Here is a 23,162-nt window from a genome sequence, read left to right on the forward strand (position 1 = left end):
GAATCACTTGTTCGTGGGAGGTGAATCCTGGTGCGTGCGCCTCCCGCACCCCTGGGTGTGGTCCCTGCCCTGTGGAGTGGCACACCTGGCGCAGGTGGGGAGAGAGGCTGAGTCTCCTGCACAGCCTGAGCTGAGAGCTGGCTGGAGAGGCTCCTGTACTCAGCTCCAGGGGTCCCAGGCTGGAGTGTGCCGGAGGTGGCTGCTCTGTGCCGACCTTCGGCTGCATCTCTGGCTCTGCTTGTCCTGATTCCTCCCGTCTCCGTCCTTCCTCGGCACGCTGCTCACGCTGGGTCGGCCTGCAGGTACTGCCGGGGCAGACGCAGTCTGGGTGGGTGGGGGCCGTGTTGCTACCTAAGCGAGCAAACTCCATGCTGGGGTCATGGCAGGACTTCCGCCCGACACCCCTGTTCTGCTGCCAGCTTGCTCAGCCGGTTCCTGGCTGGGCCGGCCCTCGCCCTGGCTCTGTGGCAGAGAGGGAGGCCAGGCTGGGCACAGCCCTTTCGTGTGTTCTGGGAAGGGGAAGAGGAAACTTGTCCCGCCAGCCGAGCGCCAGCGATCGCTTCTGTTCAATCCCACGGCTGCTTCCACCAATGTGTTAAGCTTTTGAAATTTAAATCAGATTCTTTTATTTATATGCACGTCTCTCCCTGAACATTCATCGCCACGTGGAAAGTGAAGTTGTGTTAACTGAGGATCATAATTAATGGGTCAGCCTTGGATCTAGTTCCCCTGGAGACTGTCTGTTCTGTCTCCACGCAGCCTCAGTTCTGGTTTAGCTCTGCCCATTGCTTGAGCATCTACATTGCTAGCTTAGCCCCAGAGTCAGTTCTCCTGCACTCTGAGACTCGGTGTGGGCTTTTACCTGTACTATAGATGTACCAGCTCTGGGGAGGTTCGCCCGGGCGCCGGGTGGCACGGAGGCCGGGGGCTAGTCCTCAGCGAGGAGTGCTGCCGGCCCAGCTGCTCGAGTGCGGCCTTGGCTCCGGGAGAGCCTCTGTGGGGCCATGTGTAATGGAGTGGGGGGAGTGCATGTGTGAGTCAGGCTGGGTGTCTGAGGCAAGCAGCAGCTCCCAGTGGCTAAGGACGACCCTGGGGCGACAACTGGCAGGTAACACCTCTGCCTGAACAAAGAGGAGGGAGGAGCTGAGCTGGGTTTTGAATCGGGGGCGGGAGTTAGAGGCTAGGAAAAGGGAGAGCTGGAAGGCAGCCAGCCTGAGGAGGGGGAAGCTATACCCCAGAGGGGCACCCCTCGGGGTCTTCCCCCCAGGACAGGTTGGAAGGACTGTCTCTGGCTGCTATGCCATCGCTTCTGTGAGAAACTGGGCATCTGTTGCCTAATAAACCTTCTGTTGTACCTGCTGAGTGAGAGTCACTCCTGCCAGCGGACGGGGTGCAGTGCAGGGGGACCCCTGAACCCCATCACACTGGTGTCAGAAGTGGGATGCACTGCACCCACGGATGAGCTCCCAGCAGTGGCTGACTGAGCACCAGAGAAGGAAGGAGTCTCACAAGAGCCAGAGGGGGAACAGAGCCATTCCTGCAGCTGCTGCTGGTGAGTGGATACCCCGGGAGATAGCGGGGAGATGGATTATACCCGACTCCTGAAGGCAGAGCTAGCGGAGCTGTGCAGAGAGAGGGGCCTGACCGTGAGGAAGGCGACCAAGGCCTAGCTGATTGTACAGCTGGAAGAGAATGACCGATCCAGGGGGGCAGAGCCTGTCCCGGCAGAAAGTGGCCGGTCAGCCTCGGGAAGCGTTTCGGATTCTCCGACAGGAGCAGGGGCTCGACGCCGTCAGACAGATGCGGTGCCTGCCAGGTCGCGCTCAGCTAGCGGTGGTCCATCGCGGGCAGAGTCCCCCGCCGCAGAGCTGCGACGACTGGAACTCGAGGTGAGATTAAAGGAACTGGAAGCCCAGGAACGGCAGAGGGAACACGAGCGCCAGGAATGGGAAAGAGAGCGTGAGCACGAACGCCAGCTACAAGAGAGACAGCGGGAGGAGAGAGAGTGAGAACGGGAAGAGAGAGAGCGAGAGCGGGAGGAAAGAGAGCGAGAGCGGGAGCATGAGCGAACCATGGCAGAGGCGAGACGCCAAGAGGCCCCAGCTGCGGTAAGCGGGGAGAGGGCCAGACGGCTCGGGGTGGCCAGTCACTTGGAGACGCGCGTGCTGGCCCAGTGTCAGGACCCAGGGGACATGGACGAGTTCCTTACCGCCTTTGAGCGAGCCTGTGAGTTGCATGAGGTTCCCCCAGATGAGTGGCTCCGGCACCTCACCCCCTTGCTGGGCCAGAAGGGCGCAGCGGTGCTCAGCCAGCTGGTGGGGCTGCAGCCTGGGGACTATGAACGGTTCAAACAGGCCCTGCTGCATAAGTTGGGGCTGACTCCGGAGATGTACAAGAAGAAGTTCCAGGAGGCGCAGAAGAGGCCAGAGGAAACCCATGTAGATACAACCGCCCGCCTGAAGCAATACTACCAGAAGTGGGCGTTCGGAATGGGAGTCCAGTCCGTAGAGGACCTGATTGAGCTGGCGGTCGTGGAGCGATTCTACGAGATGTGCTCACCTGACCTGAGGGTGTGGCTCGTGGACCGGAAGCCAGGGGACTCACACAATGCAGGGAAACTGGCAGATGACTTCACAAACAGCCGGGCCAGGTTTGAAAGTGAGCCCCACAAAGAGAGGGAGTCTTGGAGAGAGAGGGAGTCCCGGAGGGAGAGGGAGTCCTGGAGAAACCGAGAATCTCAGAGGGACCGGTCCCTAACTGTACGACAGAGGGGACCACCTCTTGGGCGAGCCCAGGAATGAGGGGCCAGCCACCCACCCCCCAGAGAGCCAAACAGAGCCCGGACAGAGCAGCCGGCCCGAGGGACACAACAAGACCCAGGCTGTTATCGCTGTGGGCGAAAGGGGCATAGAGCAGCCCAGTGCCCCAGGCTCCCAGACAGGTTGAGCAGGCCGGGGGGTCATGGAGTCAACTGGGTGGGGTCCCAGAAGCCAGAGGGGCTGGCGGCCAAGGCGGGTGGTGCTGACAATGGGCACTCGGATTGGGCCGAGTCCGCCCCACAGACCAGCTCCTCAGGGGGACCAAATGCTCAGAGGCCAGTTCACAGAGTGGGGGCGGCAATGCTTCTGTGGAGCAAGTGTCTCAAACACCTCGAAGTAGACGGGAAGAAGGTCACGGGGTTCTGGGACACAGGTTCTGACGTGACGCTGGCCCGACCCGGGTTGGTGGCACCGGGCTGCATGATACCCAATTCCCACCTGACGATAACGGAAATTGATGGGACCCCTTTCAAGGTGCCCATGGCGAGGGTGCACCTGAAATGGGGGAAGAAGGAAGGCCCCAGGGAGGTGGTCGTGCACAGCCATTTGCCAGCGGATGTACTGATGGGGGCTGACCTGGAGAACTGGCAAGGTGAACGCCCTCGTGCCCTGGTCCTGACCCGTAGACAAAGAAAACGAGGGGTGCGCTCCCCAGATTCAGGGGTACAGGCCTAGCCAAAGTCACAGGAGCCACAGGGGCAACCCTGAGAGAAAGGGGGCCCCCAAAAACCAGATCTCACAGGCCAGGGGTGCTGGAGCCAGGCAGCGATGGGGGATTAGCATCCGCCCCTGCCCCAGCAGAAGAGTTCCAGGCAGAGCAGCAGAGAGACCCCTCCTTGCAGAAGCTGAGGGAACTGGCCAGTCTCAGCCCAGCTCCACAGCTGGGGGAGGGCTGTAGGGAGAGATTCCTGTGGAAAAAAGGATTCCTGTACCGGGAGTGGGCTCCCAGATGCAAAGCGGAGCCATGGAAGGTCCAGAGGCAACTGGTGGTCCCCCAAAAGTACCTGCACAGGTTGCTGTACTTAGCCCATGATGTCCCGCTCACAGGACACCAGGGGATCCACCGCACCAAGAGAAGGTTGTTACAGAACTTTTTTTGGCCAGGGATCTTTGCAGCTGTCCGTCTGTATTGCCTGTCCTGCGATCCCTGCCAGAGGGTGGGGAAGAGCCGGGACAAGGGGAAAGCTGCCCTGAGGTCACTGCCCATCATAGAGGAGCCTTTCCAGAAAGTGGCTATAGACATAGTGGGCCCCTTCATCAAGGCAACGCGTTCGGGGAAGAAATATATTTTGGTGGTGATAGATTTTGCCACGCGATACCCAGAAGCAGTGGCCTTGACCTCTATCGACGCTGACACTGTGGCGGATGCACTGCTGTCCATTTTCAGCAGAGTGGGGTTCCCCAAGGAGGTCCTCACAGATCAGGGGTCCAACTTCATGTCGGCCCTACTGCAAAGCTTGTGGGACAAGTGTGGGGTCCGGCACACCTGGGCCACAGCCTACCACCTGCAGACCAATGGGCTGGTGGAGAGGTTCAATGGGACTCTGAAGCAGATGCTGAGAACCTTCATGAATCAATACCCCCATGACTGGGACAAGTACTTACCCCACCTGCTGTTTGCATACAGGGAGGTGCCCCAGGAATCCACGGGGTTCTCCCCGTTTGAGCTGCTGTACGGAAGGAGGGTACGGGGACCCTTGGACTTGCTCAGAGAAGAGTGGGAGGGGACGGCCTCTCCTGAAGGGGAGTCAGTGGTACAGTATGTACTGACCTTCCAGGAAAAACTCACCGAGCTCATGGGCCTGGCCAGGGAGAACCTCTCCATGGCCCAAAGGAAGCAAAAGGTCTGGTATGACCGTAACGCCAGGGCCCGAGCCTATGCCACCGGGGACCAAGTGATGGTCCTTGTACCTGTGCAGCGGAACAAGCTGCGAGCGGCCTGGGATGGGCCCTTCAAGGTTGTCAAACAGCTAAATGACGTGAATTATGTGGTGGAACTGTTGAACCGGGCCCACAGCCACCGGGTCTATCATGTGAACATGATGAAACCTTACTGGGACAGACAGAACTTGGTGCTGGCCGTGTGCAGACACTGGGAGGGGCAGGGGGACGATCCCTTGGTGGATTTACTCACAAGGACTGGAGCCGGCTCCTTGCTGGGGTCTATTCCCCTCTCAGACCAGCTGACCCCTGCCCAGCAGACGGAGATCAAGGAGGTGCTGCATTCGCATCAACAGCTGTTCTCGGACAGACCCGGACGCACTGACCTGGCTGTCCACCGAATAGAGACAGGCACCCATGCCCCTATCAAGTGTGTGCCATTCAGAGCCACAGGGAGGACGGCTCAGGACATAGAGCGGGAGGTTGAAGACATGCTGGCTCGGGGGGTGATCCAACCCTTGTCCAGCCCCTGGGCCTCTCCCATGGTGTTAGTCCCTAAAAAAGATGTGTCTGTTCAATTTGTGTGGACTATCGCAAGCTTAACGCCATCACTGTATTGGACGCCTACCCCATGCCCAGGCCTGATGACCTTTTAGACAAGCTGGGGGGAGCCCGTTACCTCACCACCATAGACCTCACCAAGGGGTACTGGCAAGTGCCATTAGACCAAGATGCCTGGCTCAAGTCGGCTTTCATCACCCCTGTGGGGCTCTACGAGTTCCTGGTCCTGCCCTTCGGCCTCAAGGGGGCACCCGCTACCTTCCAGCGTCTGGTGGACCAGCTACTGAAAGGGATGGAGAGCTTTGCCCTGGCTTACATGGACGACATTTGCATCTTCAGCCAGACGTGGGAGGACCATGTGTCCCAACTCGAGCAGGTGCTGGACTGACTTCAGAAGGCCGGGCTGACTATCAAGGCAGGGAAGTGCAAGGTGGGAATGGCTGAGGTGACCTACCTGGGCCACAAGGTGGGCAGCGGCTGCTTAAAGCCAGAGCCAGCTAAAGTGGAGGCTGTCAGAGATTGGCCAACACCCCAGACTAAGAAACAGGTCCAGGCCTTCATTGGGATGGCGGGGTACTGCCGGAGGTTTGTGCCCCACTTTAGCTCCATCGCAGCCCCCCTCACGGAGCTGTGTAAAAAGGGAAAGCCCGACAAGGTGGTCTGGACCGAGCAGTGCCAAGAGGCCCTCTGCGCGCTGAAGGAGGCTCTGGTCAGGGCCCCAGTGCTGGCAAACCCAGACTTCAACAAGCCCTTCCTGGTGTTCACCGATGCCTCAGACGTGGGGCTGGGGCCGGTGCTAATGCAAGTGAATGACAAAGGGGAGAAACACCCCATCGTGTACCTGAGTAAGAAGCTGCTGCCCCGGGAGCAGAACTACGCGGCCATAGAGAAGGAATGTCTGGCCATGGTGTGGGCGCTGGGGAAGCTGCAGCCGTACCTGTTTGGACGGCGTTTCACCGTGTACACCGATCAATCACCCCTGACCTGGCTGCATCACATGAAAGGGGCCAACGCCAAGCTCCTGCGGTGGAGTCTGCTCCTGCAGGACTACGACATGGAGGTGGTCCACGTCAAGGGGAACAACAACACCATAGCCGATGCCCTGTCATGCAGGGAGGGCCCCGAACTTCCCCAGGTCACTGGCTAAGTGACCCCCCTCAGTTCGGTCTGGAAGGGGGGAGAGATGTGATGGAGTGCGGGGAGTGCATGTGTGAGTCAGGCTGGATGTCTGAGGCAAGCAGCAGCTCCCAGTGGCTAAGGATGACCCTGGGGCTACAACTGGCAGGTAACACCTCTGCCCTGAACAAAGAGGAGGGAGGAGCTGAGCTGGGTTTTGAATCGGGGGCGGGAGTTAGAGGCTAGGAAAAGGGAGAGCTGGAAGGCAGCCAGCCTGAGGAGGGGGAAAGCTACACCCCAGAGGGGCACCCCTCGGGGTCTTCTCCCCAGGACGGGTTGGAAGGACTGTCTCTGGCTGCTGTACTGTCGCTTCTGTGAGAAACTGGGCATCTGTTGCCTAATAAACCTTCTGTTGTACCTGCTGAGCGAGAGTCACTCCTGCCAGCGGATGGGGTGCAGTGCGGGGGGTGACCCCTGAACCCCATCACACCATGCAAAGACCAGGGCTCGGCCTGCTTGTCTTGGGGCGTGTCTGCGCCCGGAGCGGAGGCCAGCAGGTGCGCTTGGTGCTGGGGTGACCTTGCGCTTCTCTTCCATCTGAGCTGCCTGGCCAGCAGCGGGCGGGAAGTGCCGAGCAGCAGGGCCGGAATCGGGCCTCGGGTTCGCCCTGGCTGTTCTGGCGAGCTGCGGTGTTAGTGGGCTGGGCTGGGCTGGGCGGGTGCGCCGGCCCCTCTGGGCACGGTGTGTGTTCCAGGGCGTGGAGCCAGTCTGTGCGGAGGGAGCATGTGCTTTGCTGGCCTGCTCGTGGCCCCGCACGCCGGCGTTGCTGCGGTCGGGGGCCTGGGACCCGTCTCCTTCACGCTGGGGAGGGTGGTGGGGGCTGGCTCTGCAGCGTGTCCGACGGCCGCTCGCCTGGCAAGGGGCTGCGCTGTGTTCCACATGTGCGCACTTTCCCCCCCGGGCCGGCATCGCATTGGTTACGTGCACCAGCGCCCCTGCGAAGGGGCAGCACCGCAGAAAGCCCAGCGGGGCATGTTGATCGGCCGGGCAGCATGGGAGTCTCCTGCCCAGCGCGGGCGGGGGGCACTGGGCCAGGCCTCCCAGGGTGTCCTTGTGCCGGAAGTGGCCGGCCGGGGCTCGCGCCGTTTCCTCCCTGCAGACCGCTGTGGCAAACCCAGAGGGGCTGGGAAGGGTGTGTCCCCTGGAGCCAGGCTGGCCAGAGCAGGGCGGGAGCTGGGTCTACTTCAGTAGCATGGGGGGCCCTATGCGAGAGACAGGCCTGGTGGCAGGAGGCTTTGTGTGTGATGCACGTGCATGTGCACATGGGCTCACGCCAGCCTGCTTTGTGTGGGGGGCTGGTGGTGGTAGGCTCTGCGTGCATGGCACATGCGTGTGCACACAGCCCGGTGCTGGGCTCTGCTTCGTGGCTGTGTGTGGGGGGCTGGTGGTGGTAGGCTCTGCGTGCATGGCACGTGCGTGTGCACACAGCCCGGTGCTGGGCTCTGCTTCGTGGCTGTGTGGGGGGGGCTGGTGGTGGTAGGCTCTGCGTGCATGGCACACGTGTGCGCACAGCCCGGTGCTGGGCTCTGCTTTGTGGGTCTTTGGGGGGGTTGTGGTAGGCTCTGCATGTGTGGCACACGCGTGTGCACAGCCCAGTGGCGTGTTCTGCTTTGAGGCCGTGGGGGGAGGCTGGTTGTGGTAGGCTGTGTGTGTAAGGCGCACACGCGTGTGCACAGCTTGGTGGCAGGCTCCGCTTTGAGGCTGTGGGGGGAGGCTGGTTGTGGTAGGCTGTGCGTGTAAGGTGCACACGCGTGTGCACAGCCTGGTGGTGGGCTCTGCAGGCCTGCGTGCACACTCCCCCGTGTCTCTTGCCCAGAGCAGCGTGCGCCTGGGGCAGAGCTGCCCCTTTGTGGCAGAGGCTCCCCGAACCCGTGGGGCAGGGGAAGCGGGGCTCAGTGGCGCCGAGCGGGTCTTTCCCCAGACGGACGAGCTGTGTGGGTGCTGTGCCCGGGGGGGGCCGGTCCTGCAGGCAGGGCTGTGCTCAGCGGGCCCTAGCTGTGGGGCTGCCCCCTTAGATCAGGCTGTCCGGGCTGGGGTGAGTTGCCCAAGCGCTGGGGTTTGAGGGAGCGGTGCGGAGAGCAGGCTTGTGGGGCTGCAGCACCGCCACCCCAGCCCCCCGGGGCCCAGCCTGCGGGACAGGAGCTGCTGCTGCAGGGCCGGTGGGGGCCCCCCCGTCTCCATGGCAATGGCCTGCAGGGAGGGGCCCCGGTTTGGGATTTGCCCCAGCTGCCGGGCAGGGGACGAGCACCTTGCCTTCTCTCCGCAGGTGGCGGAGGCGCCATGCAGCAGGCGGGCGAGAAGAGCCGGGCGCGGGCCCGGAGACCCGACATGGCCCTCTACGTGCCCAAGGCGCGGCGGCGGCAGCAGGCGGCGGCAGGGCGCTGCGAGGAGGAGAAGGAGAAGGAGGAGGAGGGCCCCAGAGGCCGCGGCGAGAGGCAGAGTCCCAGCGGTGGAGCCCGAGAGGGCAAAGCGAGGAAGCGCGTGCCCTTGGGGGGCAGCGCACAGAGCCGCTCTCCAGGGCAGCCCGCGGGAGCTGGTGCCGAGGCTGGAGGTCAGGGTCATGCGCTCAGCCAAACCTGCCAGGCCCCAGAAGAGCAGCCGTCTGGGTGGCTGGAAGCAACGCCCCCCGGCGAGCGGGCCAGGCCTCAGGAACTCCCCCAGCCCGGGCTGCAGGAGCTGAGTCCCAGGCGCTGGGGCCCCAGGACACATCCTGGTAACTGTTCCCCTCTGTCTGTGGGGACACTGAGTCCCCTGCTTGTGCCGTCACTGGAACGGGGGGAGCGCCCAGAGGGGCCCCGGGGCCCATTGGGCTGTCTGGGCTCTTCCTCTCAATGCAGGAATGATGACAGGGATGAGGTACCACAGTGTGCGAGGGGGAGCACAGGTGGCGTGGCTGAGTGTGCGAGGGGGAGCACAGACGGCGTGGCTGTGTGTGCAGGCAGGAGTGTCTTGGACCAGACAGGAGCGGGAGTGGGTAACTCTCCTGAGCTTAAAGAGATGAGCATGTGTAGCACACCTGAGCAGGCAGGCAAGAGCATCCCAGCTCTGAGTAGGGAGAGCACAGGAAATGCATGTGAGCTCAAGGGAGAGGGTGCCACAGATCAGAGTGAGGACAGCACAAGAAGTGTGTGCAAGCTTACAGGAAAGAACACCACAGGTCAGAGTTTGGAGTGTGCAGGGAGCATGTGTGAGCTATTGAGGAACAGTGCAGAAGGTCTGAGCACAGAGAGTGCGTGCGAGCTTACCGGGGAGCATGCTGCAGCTCGGAGCAGGGAGCGTGCAGGGAGCGTGTGCGAGCTCACAGGGGAGCGTGCAGAAGGTCAGAGTGGGGAGCAGGCAGGGAGCATGTGTGAGCTTATAGGGGAGCGTTCAGGGAGCGTGTGCGAGCTTACAGGGGAGCGTGCGGAAGGTCGGAGCGGGGAGTGTGCAGAGAGTGCGTGCAAGGTTACAGGGGAGCGTGCAGGGAGTGCGTGCGAGCTCACAGGGGAGCGTGCAGGGAGCGTGTGCGAGCTCACAGGGGAGCGTGCAGAAGGTCAGAGTGGGGAGCAGGCAGGGAGCATGTGTGAGCTTATAGGGGAGCGTGCAGGGAGCGTGTGCGAGCTTACAGGGGAGCGTGCAGAAGGTCAGAGCGGGGAGTGTGCAGGGAGTGCGTGCAAGGTTACAGGGGAGCGTGCAGGGAGCGCGTGCGAGCTTAGCGGGGAGCGTGCAGAAGGTCAGAGCGGGGAGCGCGCTGCAGCTCAGCCAGGGGAGAGGGCCGGCAGAAAGTGTGACCATGAGGGTGGGAGCCCTTCCGTGCCAGAGCAGGCGTGTGGGCGTGAGGGCGGTGTGCCTGCACACGCCGGCGTGGGAGCGCATAGCACATCGGAGAGTGCAGACTCTGGCTCGAGGGCCTTGCCGTTGCACGTGGCTGAGGCCAGGGACAGCACACCGCTGTGCGAGGGGGAGATGCCCTCCGGCTGTGCGGCGGAGGCTGCACCGGGGGACGGGGAGCGCAACGCTTCCCTGGAGACCCTGGCTGGGAGCTCGGACCGGCCATCGCACGGCTCGCGAGCGGACGGAGAGCCCCGGGAGGAGAACGGTGGCGTGGCTGGAGGCAGCGCCGAGGTGCTCGAGCCACCAAGCGCTGGAGGCTGGAGCGAGGGCCAGGCTGCTGCAGAGGAGAGCTGGGACTCGCTGTTTAACGACGACGGAGACTGCCTGGACCAGCACCTGCTGGAGGAGGTGAGCCCTGGGGGAGCTCTGCAGGGGCGGGTCGCAGGAGCCAGCTGCCCTCCCTGCCAGTGGCTGGCTGCTGAACGGCCCCAGCTGGGAGCAGAAAAGGCGTGCGGCCCATCGATGGTGCTGGTGCCCTGGGGCTCAGCAGCGTGAAAGGGCCCAGGGCTCCCAGCTGTCACTGCTGCTGCTGCAGGAGTGGTGGCCAGAGCCACGGGGCTTTTACATTGCTGCTGGAGCACCGCACAGGGCACTGTGGGGGGGAGGGTGTGCTGTGGGGAGGGGGACGGAGTGGCTCTCACCAGGGTGTGCTGTGGGGGGGAGGGGGGCAGCGTGGCTCTCACCGGGGTGTGCTGTGGGGAGGGGGACGGAGTGGCTCTCACCAGGGTGTGCTGTGGGGGGGAGGGGGGCAGCGTGGCTCTCACCGGGGTGTGCTGTGGGGAGGGGGACGGAGTGGCTCTCACCAGGGTGTGCTGTGGGGGGGAGGGGGGCAGCGTGGCTCTCACCGGGGTGTGCTGTGGGGGGGAGGGGGACGGAGTGGCTCTCACCAGGGTGTGCTGTGGGGGGGAGGGGGGCAGCGTGGCTCACACCGGGGTGTGCTGTGGGGGGGAGGGGGACGGAGTGGCTCTCACCGGGGTGTGCTATGGGGAGGGGGACGGAGTGGCTCTCGCCAGGGTGTGCTGTGGGGGGGAGGGGGGCAGCGTGGCTCTCACCGGGGTGTGCTGTGGGGGGGAGGGGGACGGAGTGGCTCTCACCGGGGTGTGCTGTGGGGAGGGGGACGGAGTGGCTCTCACCAGGGTGTGCTGTGGGGGGGAGGGGGGCAGCGTGGCTCTCACCGGGGTGTGCTGTGGGGGGGAGGGGGACGGAGTGGCTCTCGCCAGGGTGTGCTGTGGGGAGGGGACGGAGTGGCTCTCGCCAGGGTGTGCTGTGGGGGGGAGGGGGGCAGCGTGGCTCTCACCAGGGTGTGCTGAGGGTGGTGGGGGTGGCAGCGTGGCTTTCACCGGGGTGTGCTGTGGGGGGGAGGGGGACGGAGTGGCTCTCACCAGGGTGTGCTGTGGGGGGGAGGGGGGCAGCGTGGCTCTCACCGGGGTGTGCTGTGGGGGGGAGGGGGACGGAGTGGCTCTCACCAGGGTGTGCTGTGGGGGGGAGGGGGACGGAGTGGCTCTCGCCAGGGTGTGCTATGGGGAGGGGGGCAGCGTGGCACTCACCAGGGTGTGCTGAGGGTGGTGGGGTAGTGTGGCACACTGAGGGCGGGGGGCGGCGTGGCACTCACCAGGGGGTGCTGAGTGTGGGGGGGGCAGCGTGGCACACTGAGGGTGGGGGGACAGCATGGGACTCACCGGGGGCGCTGAGCATGGGGGGGCGGCGTGGCACTCACCAGGGGGTGCTGAGCGCGGGGGGGCAGCGTGGCACACTGAGGGTGGGGGGTGGCATGGCACTCACCAGGGGTGCTGAGCGCGGGGGCGGGGGGCAGCGTGGCACACTGAGCGCGGGGGGGCAGCATGGCACACTGAGGGCGGGGGGTGGCGTGGCACTCACCAGGGGTGCTGAGCGCGGGGGGGGGCAGCGTGGCACACTGAGGGCGGGGGGCCACGTGGCTGTCACTGGGGGTGCTGAGCGCGGGGGGGCAGCGTGGCACACTGAGGGCGGGGGGCGGCGTGACACTCACCGGGGTGCTGAGCGCGGGGGGGCAGCGTGGCACACTGAGGGCGGGGGGCGGCGTGGCACTAACCGGGGGTGCTGAGCGCGCGGGGGCGGGGGGCTGCGTGGCTGTCACCAGCGTGTGCTGAGGACTGGTAGGAGGTGATGCAGGAGAGCCCGCTGTGCGCCCTGTTTCCGGCAGGCTCCCGTGCAAGCCGGCTGCGTCCTCGTGCACGGTGGTGAGAGGGGAAGGCTGCTCAGTGCCACGGCCATCAGCCGTTTGCAAAGTGGGGCGGAGCGGCCTGTGGAACCACGGCCACTGGCTGGCACGAGGCCTGGGGGTCAGAGTGCGATGCTCCCATCGCTGAGAAGGCCCAGAGTCACCAGGGTAAACACAGGGGCCCAAACCTGCCCGCCGGGGGGCCAGAGCCCCCACTCCCATCAGAGGCTAGCGAGAAACGTCTCCTGGCTGGGTTCCCTGGTGGTGACCCCCGTGGCTCTGCGGGAGATAGGTCCAGCTGGCGACCCTGCCTGGGTGAGCCGGCATGCAGGGAAATGCCTTTCCTTTGTGGCGTCCCATAAATGCTGTGCCGGCCTCCCCCTCGGGAAGCAGGCCTGCAAGGAGGCAATAGGCCGAGACGTACGGCTTCAGGGAAGCGACCGCTTCTCACTCAGCGTGTCCGTTGAGCGAGCGCGGGGTGAATTTACTACAGGCGCTGCGTAGCACCAGGCTGCCCAGGTTCCTGTTGGCCGAGGAGCAGAGTTTGGCTTGTGCTGCAGAGCTGGAAATCCATTATTAAATTTTAAAGCGGTGGTTTGAGAGCGGTAATCTGCAGAATGACATTAATGTCCCTGACGTAACAAACAGGCCTAATCTCCTCCAAATGAATGTCCACCTTCTCTGCAGGACCCGGGGGGGCTGAGTGAATGCAGGCTGACGATAGTGCCAAAGAGGAGCCAGAATTAACTGAACAGCTTCATTACCAGGGGCTAGCTAATAAACCCTGCAGAGCATGGCCTAACCGCTGCCCCGACCCGCAGGGGGCCTGCCGGGAGCAGGTTCCCGTTTAACACACTCTAATTCATGGGCATATTGATGCAGAAATGAAACCTGCACAGAGCTGTGTGATGGGGTTCAGGGGTCCCCAGGCCCTGCACCCCGTCTGCAGGCAGGAGTCTCTCACTCGGCAGGAGAACGGCGGGTTTATGAGCCGACAGGACACAGCGTGGTACAGAGGGGTCAGTGCAGCCGGCAGAGACAGCCAGTCCAATCCATGCTGGGGAGAGGAGGCCCGGAGGGGCCCTCGGAGCCAGGGCCTGGCCCCCTCCTTTGTCTCTCTCTCCCAGCCCAGACTCACTGCTCCCAACTCCCCGTTCCAATTCACACCCCTCAGGCTCCATCTCCCCCTTTGTCTGCAGCCCAGAGGTGTCACCTGGTTGCCAGGTTACCCCCAGCAGGAGCCCCCCACCCTCTGTGACACAGACATGCACACCTGTACCCCCACCCCACATCACAAGCTGCACTGCCCGGCAGGTCAGAGCCAGCCCTGAGGGAGGCACTCGTGACTCCCCGGCGGCGTGGGCGGGGCTCGGCTCAGGGGCATTGGAACAGGGCAGGCTGTACCTCTGGGCTCAGTGGGGCTCGGCTCAGGGGCATTGGAACAGGGCAGGCTGTACCTCTGGGCTCAGTGGGGCTCGGCTCAGGGGCATTGGAACAGGGCAGGCTGTACCTCTGGGCTCAGTGGGGCTCGGCTCAGGAGCATTGGAACAGGGCAGGCTGTACCTCTGGGCTCAGTGGGGCTCGGCTCAGGGGCATTGGAACAGGGCAGGCTGTACCTCTGGGCTCAGTGGGGCTCGGCTCAGGGGCATTGGAACAGGGCAGGCTGTACCTCTGGGCTCAGTGGGGCTCGGCTCAGGGGCATTGGAACAGGGCAGGCTGTACCTCTGGGCTCAGTGGGGCTCGGCTCAGGAGCATTGGAACAGGGCAGGCTGTACCTCTGGGCTCAGTGGGGCTCGGCTCAGGGGCATTGGAACAGGGCAGGCTGTACCTCTGGGCTCAGTGGGGCTCGGCTCAGGGGCATTGGAACAGGGCAGGCTGTACCTCTGGGCTCAGCGGGGCTCGGCTCAGGGGCATTGGAACAGGGCACGCTGTACCTCTGGGCTCAGTGGGGCTCGGCTCAGGGGCATTGGAACAGGGCAGGCTGTACCTCTGGGCTCAGTGGGGCTCGGCTCAGGGGCATTGGAACAGGGCACTCTGTACCTCTGGGCTCAGTGGGGCTCGGCTCAGGGGCATTGGAACAGGGCAGGCTGTACCTCTGGGCTCAGTGGGGCTCGTGCTGTGTGTAACTTCCCTGCAGTGGTGGGGCTCACGTGGGGCTGATTGATGAAACTCCCTGAGCTCAGTGTCTTGCTGCAGAGTTGCTGGACGGCTGCGGCGCAGCGGGGGCCTCTGACGGATCTCCTAGCTGCTGCCTGGAGGGGCTGGGCCCATGGGGTGGAGCTGTGTGCGCTCGTGTCCTGGGGGACAGTCACACAGCAGTGCGGGGTTAACCTCCTCGCTTCTGGGCCTGAGGTGCTGGGGTGTCCTGAGAGCAGCCGGGCCCTGCGGGGGGATGGAGACTGGCGAGCCGAGTGCCCTTTGCTGGGTGGCTGTGAGTGGGACCACCGAGGGAGCCGGGCGGCTGCAGGGCGAGGTGTGGGGCTGTTGTGGCCGCATTGTTATGGTTCCATCCGACGGCCCTTTTGTGCACAGTGCCCGTGTGTGTGCCCGATTCCTGGTGCCCGTCCTCTGAGTCAGCGCCAACGTCACTCGGCTTCTGGCCTCCCCACAGGGCACTGTGCTGCACGCCTGGGGCCTGCGCCTGACCCATGCGTGGCTGATGTCTCTCCAGTTCCTCCTGCCTGCCGCGTGGGCTGGGTCAGACTCTGCGGTGCTCTCGGCGCGGCTGTGGACATCCTGTATCACAGCTCCCTGGAAGCCGCGCGCGGGGACGGCCGCCCAGGAGAGGTTCAGGCGCTGCCCAGCTGATTGGCAGAGCACCGGCAGCCTGTGTCTATTGGCGGTGCACACCAGAATTCATTCTGCACGTGGGAGCCCTGCTCTGCCACAGCCTTGTGGCCAGAATGCAGTGGGGGGGCTTTTCCCCTTCGTCTTCCCCACCCAGGGAGCTTGGCCCCTCGGGAAGGCTGGGGTTACACCCAGGGTCCCAGGCTCAAAGCTCTGCTCCTCCTCCGTGAGCACCAACCATCAAGGCTGGCTCCAGTGCCTGGCGGGGCCCGTGTGTGCTGCCGCCTCCCGCCGGGACTCGAGGGGTCAGGAGCCAGGACTGGGAAGCGTCTCCGGGAGGACGCGAGGAGGCCTGTCAGATCCGGGCCGGACCCCTCCGCACACCTGTCACACCAACCGGCAGCGCCCTCCTGCGCACAGCAGCACCGCCTGCGGGGGGGCGTAGGCCCCAGTTCATCGTCTGGACGGCAGAAGGAGGTGCGGGGCGAGATGGCTCGAGTGGTTCCGACCTTGGCTTCAGGCTAGACAGCTTGTGCTGCTCTCCTGTGCGTCTCGGGCCAGTGCGCTGCCCCAGGGCAGTCGGAGAGCGACATGGCCCTGAAGGGCACCTGCTCCCCTCCGTACCAGAGGTGGGGCACCCAGGGAAGAGACTCTCCTGATAATGCAGTTGTTTTCCTGGCCCAGCCCCCAGCCACATCCATTGGCACCTTTAGGGTCTGGCTTCTCATCGGTGGCTGGGAGGCCCCGCGAGTCTTTGCAGGATTGGGCAGAGGAGGCACAAGACAGGCCCGAAAGGTCAGGGTGTTGCTGGCCAAGAGTCAGGTGGGGCCCTGCCCCCGGGGTCTGCCTTCTCCTTGGCCACGTGGCCTGAGGCACACACCTGACACTGTTCACCGGCCTCGCCTTTGCTGCTCGCAAGCCTGGCTTCTCTTCGTGTCCTCCCCAGGGAAGGACAACCCCATGGCAAGGCGGGCAGGTGGGCTATGCAGGGAAAGGTCCAGGTGGTATTCCTTTCCTCACCCCAGCGCCCGAGAGAGACAGTGGTAGCAATGCCTCCTGGGCAGGCTGGATGTTCACCCTGCAACTGCAGCTGATGGGCCTTTCCTTGAAGTCTGGGCGGTCTGTGAAGCCTGCGACACCTTCTTCCCACTCAGGTCATGGAGGTGCACCCCAGTAACATCAGCCAGGAGACAGCATAGGTAAGTGTGCCTGGGCGAGGGCCTCTGCTCAGCAGTGTGGACACCAAGGTGCGAACCCTCCTTGCTGGCACTTGTCACCGGCCGGGGGTGGGAGATTCTCAGTTCAGGCCTTGCTGACCCCGTGTGGCACGCGGGTGGAGAACAGGGAGTTGGTTGCTGCTGCACCGACAGCCCTGGGCAAGGGCTCGATGGGACATAGAAGAGCTGTTGGGCCACACTCACGCCGCTGACACCACCAGCTCAGTTGAAGATCTGCCAAGGGTGACAGCCTGTCTGGCTGAGACAGTTCAGGTTTGCTGATCTCCCAAGGGTGACTGTGCCTGTCTGGCTGAGACGGTTTGGGTTTGCCGATCTGCCGAGGGTGACTGTGCCTGTCTGGCTGAGACAGTTCGCGTTGGCCAATCTGCCGAGGGTGACAGCCTGTCTGGCTGAGACGGTTCGGGTTTGCCAGTCTACCGAGGGTGACTGTGCCCGTCTGGCTGAGACGGTTCGGGTTTGCCAATCTGCCGAGGGTGACTGTGCCCGTCTGGCTGAGGCGGTTCGGGTTTGCCGGTCTGCCGAGGGTGACTGTGCCCGTCTGGCTGAGGCGGTTCGGGTTTGCCAGTCTGCCGAGGCTCTCAAGTCAGCCGCCCATGTTGGAGCGTCTAGCAGAACCCCAGGACGTGCTCCAGCCGCCGTCCCCGAGTACTGCAGTGCAGGGGCTGCTGTGTGGCTGGGAGGATGCCAAAGCCGGGGGCAGGCGTTTCTCCTCTTGGGCCCACCGATGCCACTTGTCTCCAGGCTCCTTAGGGGCACCTGCTGCCCTTGAGTGTCTGCGTCTCCTTCCGCCTGGGCCGCGCACTCAGTTCTCGGCGTGTGCACGAGCAGCGATGGTGCTTCCCATGCTTCGGAGGCCAGCGGCACCGCCAGGCCGCCAAGGGCTTTCTCCCATTGGCCACTGGTGATGGCCACACTGCAGCGGGACCCCAGCTGTGTTCTGCTGTCACTCACTGAGCCCCACCATACCGCTGCCCTTTCCAGTGGGCCCCCCATCTCCCGGGGCGCCAGGAGCTGGAGCTCTCAGGCCGACTTGCATGTGACATGTCTACAAGGCACAGTTCGTCAGCACCCCACCAGGGTAGTTACGCCATCCCCGGAGTCAGGACATCCACTCCCCAGCGTTTTTCCAGCCCGCGCTCCTCGGACAGACACGCTCCGTCTCTGGCCGCCCGGGTGCCCTCGGCCCTGGCTCTGTACAGAACCAGGATGCCGGAAAGGTGCCCGAGCGGTCTGTTCCTGTGGCAGAGCGGGCGAGGGCTCAGAGCAGACCTTGCTGTGGATTTCTGGTTGTGAGCCGCTGCTACCAAGTAACTCCTATCGCCCCTCGAGACAGGTGGCAGGTTCCTTGGCTGCACCCCACCTCTTTGCATGCCTTCCCGAGACACCGCGCTCGCGCCGACCGCCCCGTGGGTGTAGCTGAGAGAACAGACCCTCTGCACTCAGCTGGTACTTCGGGGGCCCTTCCCCCAGCCCCTGCCTGACCGCTGCCCGTTAATCTCCCTGCTGGGCCGAACCAGGGACCAGCACGGAAGAGGGGAGGTCGCTTACCCCTAACCCCAAGTTCTTTCAGCTGTGTGGTCCCTGCTCACCCTCCCTCCCCTCTGCTGCAGGCAGAACTGCAGTAAGGCCGGAAGCAGGAGAGTCCTTGGCTGCCCGCGCGGTTCGGAGCGGGAGGAGAGCAGTGGTGTCGGGGCAGGCCGGTGGATGCCGCTTTGGGAACATGTGGACGCAGGTGCCTGTGTTACCCCATGTGGTGCACAGACGGGGACCTCACCTCCTAGCTGGGGCCCGGCAGCCCCGCGCTGTCGCAAGCCAGCAGTGTGCAGAGCGCCGCGGTGGGAGCGTTCTTCGTCCCAGCCCGCAGTGTGCCCTGCAGCGCCTGTGGGACCAGGAGCTGTGGCACTGGGCGTGGAGAAGAGAGGCTCTGACAGGGCAGGAGGAGGCGAGCCAGTAGTGGGGGTGGAGCCGGGCGAGTCACCCTGGCCATGCCCACCCTTTGGAGTCCATCCCATGGCGTCCCCAGTGCTCTGCTTGGGCCGGCCTAGGAGCGCTGGGCTGGAGATAGGGATGTTGGGCGAGGGGCTCAGGGCGACCTGGGCCATCCCTGTATGAGCCCACGAGAGCGGGCAGGTGGGTGGCTTGAAGGCGTGAGGGGAGCTCTGGCTGCACCAGCGGTGGGCTTGGGAGGAGGAAGGGCTGGGAGCACGGGCAGGGCCTGGGAAGCGGACCGTGCTGTAGCGGCAGCCTGGCCCCAGTGAGCCCTGGCTGAGTGGCACTGCTTCCAGGGCTCTCAGAAGTGCTGCTGTGGCTGGTGGGACCGTCTGGTTTCTCTTGGTGAGGGGGCGTGAGCTCTCCTGGCCGCCCTAACGCTGCAGCCAGAAGAGCCATGACTGGCTTGGCTTCCTGTGCCCCTGCTGTTGGCACATCCACCCCCGCCATCCTGAGCCCCGGGAGCAATCGTGCTGCCGCTGTGGCCGCCAAGGAATGGGCCCCATGTGAGTGCGATGTTTGGGTGGCATAGAATCATGGAACAACGAGCTGGAAGAGACCTAAAAAAGCCATCGAGTCCAGCCCCCTGCTCTAAGCAGGACCAAACCCATCAGATCAGCCCCGCCGGGGCTTTGTCAAGGTGAGACTTAAACACTTGCAGGGATGGACTCCACTACTCCCCTGGGGAGACCGTTCCAATGCTTCACCACCCTCCGAGTGAAAAAGTTTTTCCTAATGTTCAACCTGGACCTTCCCAGCTGCAACTTGAGACCATTGTTCCGTGTTCTGCCATCTGTGACCCCTGTGAACAGCCTCTCTCCAGCCTCTCTGCAGCCTCCCTTCAGTAAGTTGAAGGCTGTTATCAAGTCCCCCCTCAGTCTTCTCTTCTGCAGACTAAACAGTCCCAATTCCCTCAACCTTTCTTCATAAGTCATATGCTCCAGCCCCCTAGTTATTTTGGTCACCCTCCGCTGGACTCTATCCAGTGTATCCACATCCTTCCTATAACTGGGGGCCCAGAACTGGGCACAGTACTCCAGATGCTGCCTCACCAAAGCCGAATAAAGAGGAATAATCACTTCTCTGGATCTACTGGCAACGCTCCTCTTGATGCAACCTCACATGCCATTAGCTTTCTTGGCTACAACGGCACACTGTTGACTCATGTCCAGCTTCTCATCCACTACAACTCCCAGGTCCTTTTCTGCAGAACTACTAGCAAGGCAGTCGGACCCCAGCCTGTAACAATGCTTGAGATTCTTCCAGCCCAAGTGCAGGACTCCGCACTTGCCCTTATTGAACCTCATCAGATTTCTTGCAGCCCAGTCTTCCTCTCGGCCTGTTCCCTTCTCCTTAACCACCGGCACGTCTCGCCCGGGGCTGGGGCAGCCCTTGTGCTCCCTGGCTCGGCAGGGCTCTGTGCCACAGCAGCATTCACTGGCCTGCCCTGCTCTGGAGAGTCCCCCGCCTCCCTGGACAGCTGGCTCAGGGCTTGGCCGCTTGGACTGGTGGGAAGCCTTTGCCAACAGCCCAGCCCCTCAGTGTTCTCCTGCCCAGGTCCAGCTCCTCGCTGGCTCTGTTGGTGTCTCCTCTTGTCCCTTCTCCTGTGCGCCGGGCATGATCTCGCAGCCCGTGGGCTCTGGCAGAAGGCTGCCTGACTGGGGCACCCTCGGCCTGGCTCGTGTGCCTGCTCCCAGCAGCATCTGTGGTGAGCGGTGTCTCCTGCCCCCCAGCTGAGCGGGCACACGTCGGGGGGGTGTGGGGCCAGCCGTGCCCACATGTTGCTCGGCCCCTGCTGGCCAGCACGGGCTATGCTCCAGGGAGTTCCGTCAGCCCGCCCTGCGCAGAGCAGGCAGAGCTGGGGCGTGATGCAGCGCCAGGTCCCTCCCTGGGCACATGGGCTGCGTACCTGCACCCCTGGGCGTGCTCACACGGCCCATGTTCCTGAGCCTCGCTGCAGGTAGTAGGAAAGCCGGGGCCCTGCCCCAGGTCAGGGTTGGCTGCTCTGGCTCTAGCCTGCCCTTGGCACGAGGTCACCGCATAGCCCCAGCTGGAGAGCCAGGAGAAGGGCAGCTAAGTCACTCCAGCACCAAGGAGCAGGGCAGGGAGCCTCTGCGGTGAAGCAGGCCTCCAGCATTCCCAGCAGGCATTGCCAGGAGCAGTGAGAAGGCTCAGCCCTGGGGGCAGAGGAGCTGCAGCTGCGGCATCTGGCTGCCCAGGGCTGGGGAGCTTGCAGAGCACTGGCATGACCCTGCTCAGGCCTGGAAGCAGACGCTTGACAGCCTGTCTGGGGGCCCTCCCCCACTCTGCGGCAACCGGTGGCTCGTGAAGGTCGGGGATGGCTCCGGCTGAGCGGTCGAGCAGTTCACACTCCCTGCTCCCTGCTAAGTGGAGTCACCTGAGTGCTCTGCTGCCTGAAGCGTGGCCGCAGGGCCTGGCTGCCTGGGCCCGGCGGTGCAGTCCCACCAGCGGCTGTAGCGGCAGAGGGCTCAGCCCTGGCACGCTTTCCAACAGCTGGGGCAGCCCCACGGCAGCTGCGGACACTGCTGAGCATGTCTAATCCCAGACATGGTGCTTAGAGTCAGGACCCGAGGCTGGGGGCCTCCCATAGGCACCTAAGCAGCCCCACAGAGCCCAGCAGAAGCCAAACGTGCTGGTCCCTCGCAGACTCTGGGTCTCCCAGGTGCTGCATCCATAGCTGAGGGGGTCTGAAAACTAGGCTCGCTGCGGAAAGGTTCTGATCCCAGAGGGCCGGCCACGTTCCCAGGGAATGCAGACCTGAGACCTCAGCCAATGCCACGCCGTGCCCACCCTTCAGTACCCCAGACCTACCAGGCTGCTCTCAGTGGAGAGAAATCGCAGCGGGCATGCCAGGGGCTAAAGGGGGTGCAGGGTGGCAGTCCCCGTGTGGGGCAGCTCACACGAGCACCATTGCAAGGTGCCCCCAGGAGCTATGCCAGCAGAGAGCACACCAGCTGTGGCTGTCCCCTGCTGCCCTGGGGCAGTGGCCTGGCTCAGGGCCCCAGGGAACAGCAAAGCCCAGGGAGACTAGTAATTGGAAAGAGCGAGGCGCAACCGAGAGGCCCGATCGATGGCTCCTTGCGTCCCCCGGGCCGTTAATCCATCTCCTGGGCCGATGGCCGGCACATTGCCCCATTAATCAGCCCGCTCACTCGCTCTGCACACCAACTGCAGCCAGCAAGGCTGCCAAGCTGCAGAGCATGTGATGGGGCAAGTGTCGGTGAGCTGGCATGCTGAGCAGGGGGCTCGGGGCCCCATCCTGGCACCGGGGGCAGCTCACCGCTCGCTGTCACCCCCAGATGGCCGGCAGTGAGAAGCCCAGGAGCAGCCTGCAGGAGCCGCGCTTTGACTACTATGGCTGGCAGCCCTCCCAGCTGGACCTCAGCGATGCAGAGCTGCCCCACGTCATTGAGATCTACGACTTCCCACAGGACTTTAGCACAGCCGACCTGCTCCGCGTCTTCTGCAGCTACCAGTGAGTGTCCCCAGGCTGGACAGAGCCCCCCCAACCCTGCTCCCTCACTGCCAGCTTCACCCCGCCCTGCTCCTTCACCACCAGCTTCACCCTGCCCTGCTCCCTTGCCCTGCTCTGCTCTGCTCCGCTCCCTCACCACCAGCTTCACCCCGCCCTGCTCCCTCACCACCAGCTTCACCCTGCCCTGCTCCCTCACCACCAGCTTCGCCCCGCCCTGCTCCCTTGCCCTGCTCTGCTCCGCTCCCTCACCGCCAGCTTCACTCTGCCCTGCTCCCTCACCGCCACCTTCACCCTGCTCTGCTCCCTCACCACCAGCTTCACAACGCCCTGCTCCCTTGCCCTGTTCTGCTCCCTCACTGCCAGCTTCACCCCATCCTACTCCCTCACCACCAGCTTCAGCCCGCCCTGCTCTCTCACTGCCAGCTTCACTCGCCCTGCTGCCTTGCCCTGCTATGCACCCTCACCCTGCCCTGCCCTCTCACCACCACTTTTGCCCCGCCCTGCTCCCTCACCCCGCCCTGCTTCCTCGCTCCACTCCGCTTCTTCACCGTCAGCTTCACCCTGCCCTGCTCCCTCGCCCTGCGCCACTGCCTTGTCCTCAACCTCATCCAACCATGCTCCCTCAACCTCAACTTCACCACACCCCATTCCCTCACCCTCCCCGCCCTACTCCCTCACCCATCCTCAGCCCATCCCTTCACCACAGCCAAACCCCGCCCTGCCTCCTTACCCTCATCACCCTCCCTGTCTTCCTTTCTCATCGCAGCCTCACAAGAGCCTGCCACCAGCCACCCCACCACATCCCCTGGTCTGCAGGCACCTGTGCCAGACTCGCATGCCCCTGAGATGGCCATGGGGCTCTGGGGTGAGGCCTTCCCCACCCAGTTCCTGCTTCCTGGTCCCTTTCCTCCCCTTGCTGCCCCTGGCCTTCCCCGCAGCCAGGTCTGTGCTGCCCCCACCACCGCTGAGGTTTTCCGGCCTCAGCACTCAGCTGCTCCCTGTTCCTGGCAGGAAGAAGGGCTTTGACATCAAGTGGGTGGATGACACACACGCCCTGGGCATCTTCTCCAGCCCCATCGCCGGTACGTGCACAGCCAGGCTGGGTACAGCCACAGGGTCCCACAGGGAGAGCTGCCTGGGCC

At 64.0% G+C, this 23,162-nt stretch overlaps 1 protein-coding gene across 2 annotated transcripts in view; it reads left to right on the plus strand.

The window, feature by feature from the left end:
* Nucleotides 1-23,162, plus strand: part of R3HCC1L (R3H domain and coiled-coil containing 1 like) — a 44,592-nt gene that overhangs the window by 16,643 nt on the left and 4,787 nt on the right. The window contains exons 2-4 of one of the 2 annotated variants that reach the window (XM_074999356.1): nucleotides 8,704-10,658; nucleotides 21,845-22,020; nucleotides 23,032-23,102. In XM_074999356.1, coding sequence (XP_074855457.1) covers nucleotides 8,718-10,658; nucleotides 21,845-22,020; nucleotides 23,032-23,102 — 2,188 coding nt within the window. In that variant the 5' untranslated portion in view covers nucleotides 8,704-8,717. The remainder of the gene's footprint in view (nucleotides 1-8,703; nucleotides 10,659-21,844; nucleotides 22,021-23,031; nucleotides 23,103-23,162) is intronic. The other variant, XM_074999357.1, reaches the window with a different exon arrangement.

This window comes from Carettochelys insculpta, chromosome 7, assembly GCF_033958435.1.
Source record: "Carettochelys insculpta isolate YL-2023 chromosome 7, ASM3395843v1, whole genome shotgun sequence".
Classification (NCBI taxonomy): domain Eukaryota; kingdom Metazoa; phylum Chordata; order Testudines; family Carettochelyidae; genus Carettochelys; species Carettochelys insculpta.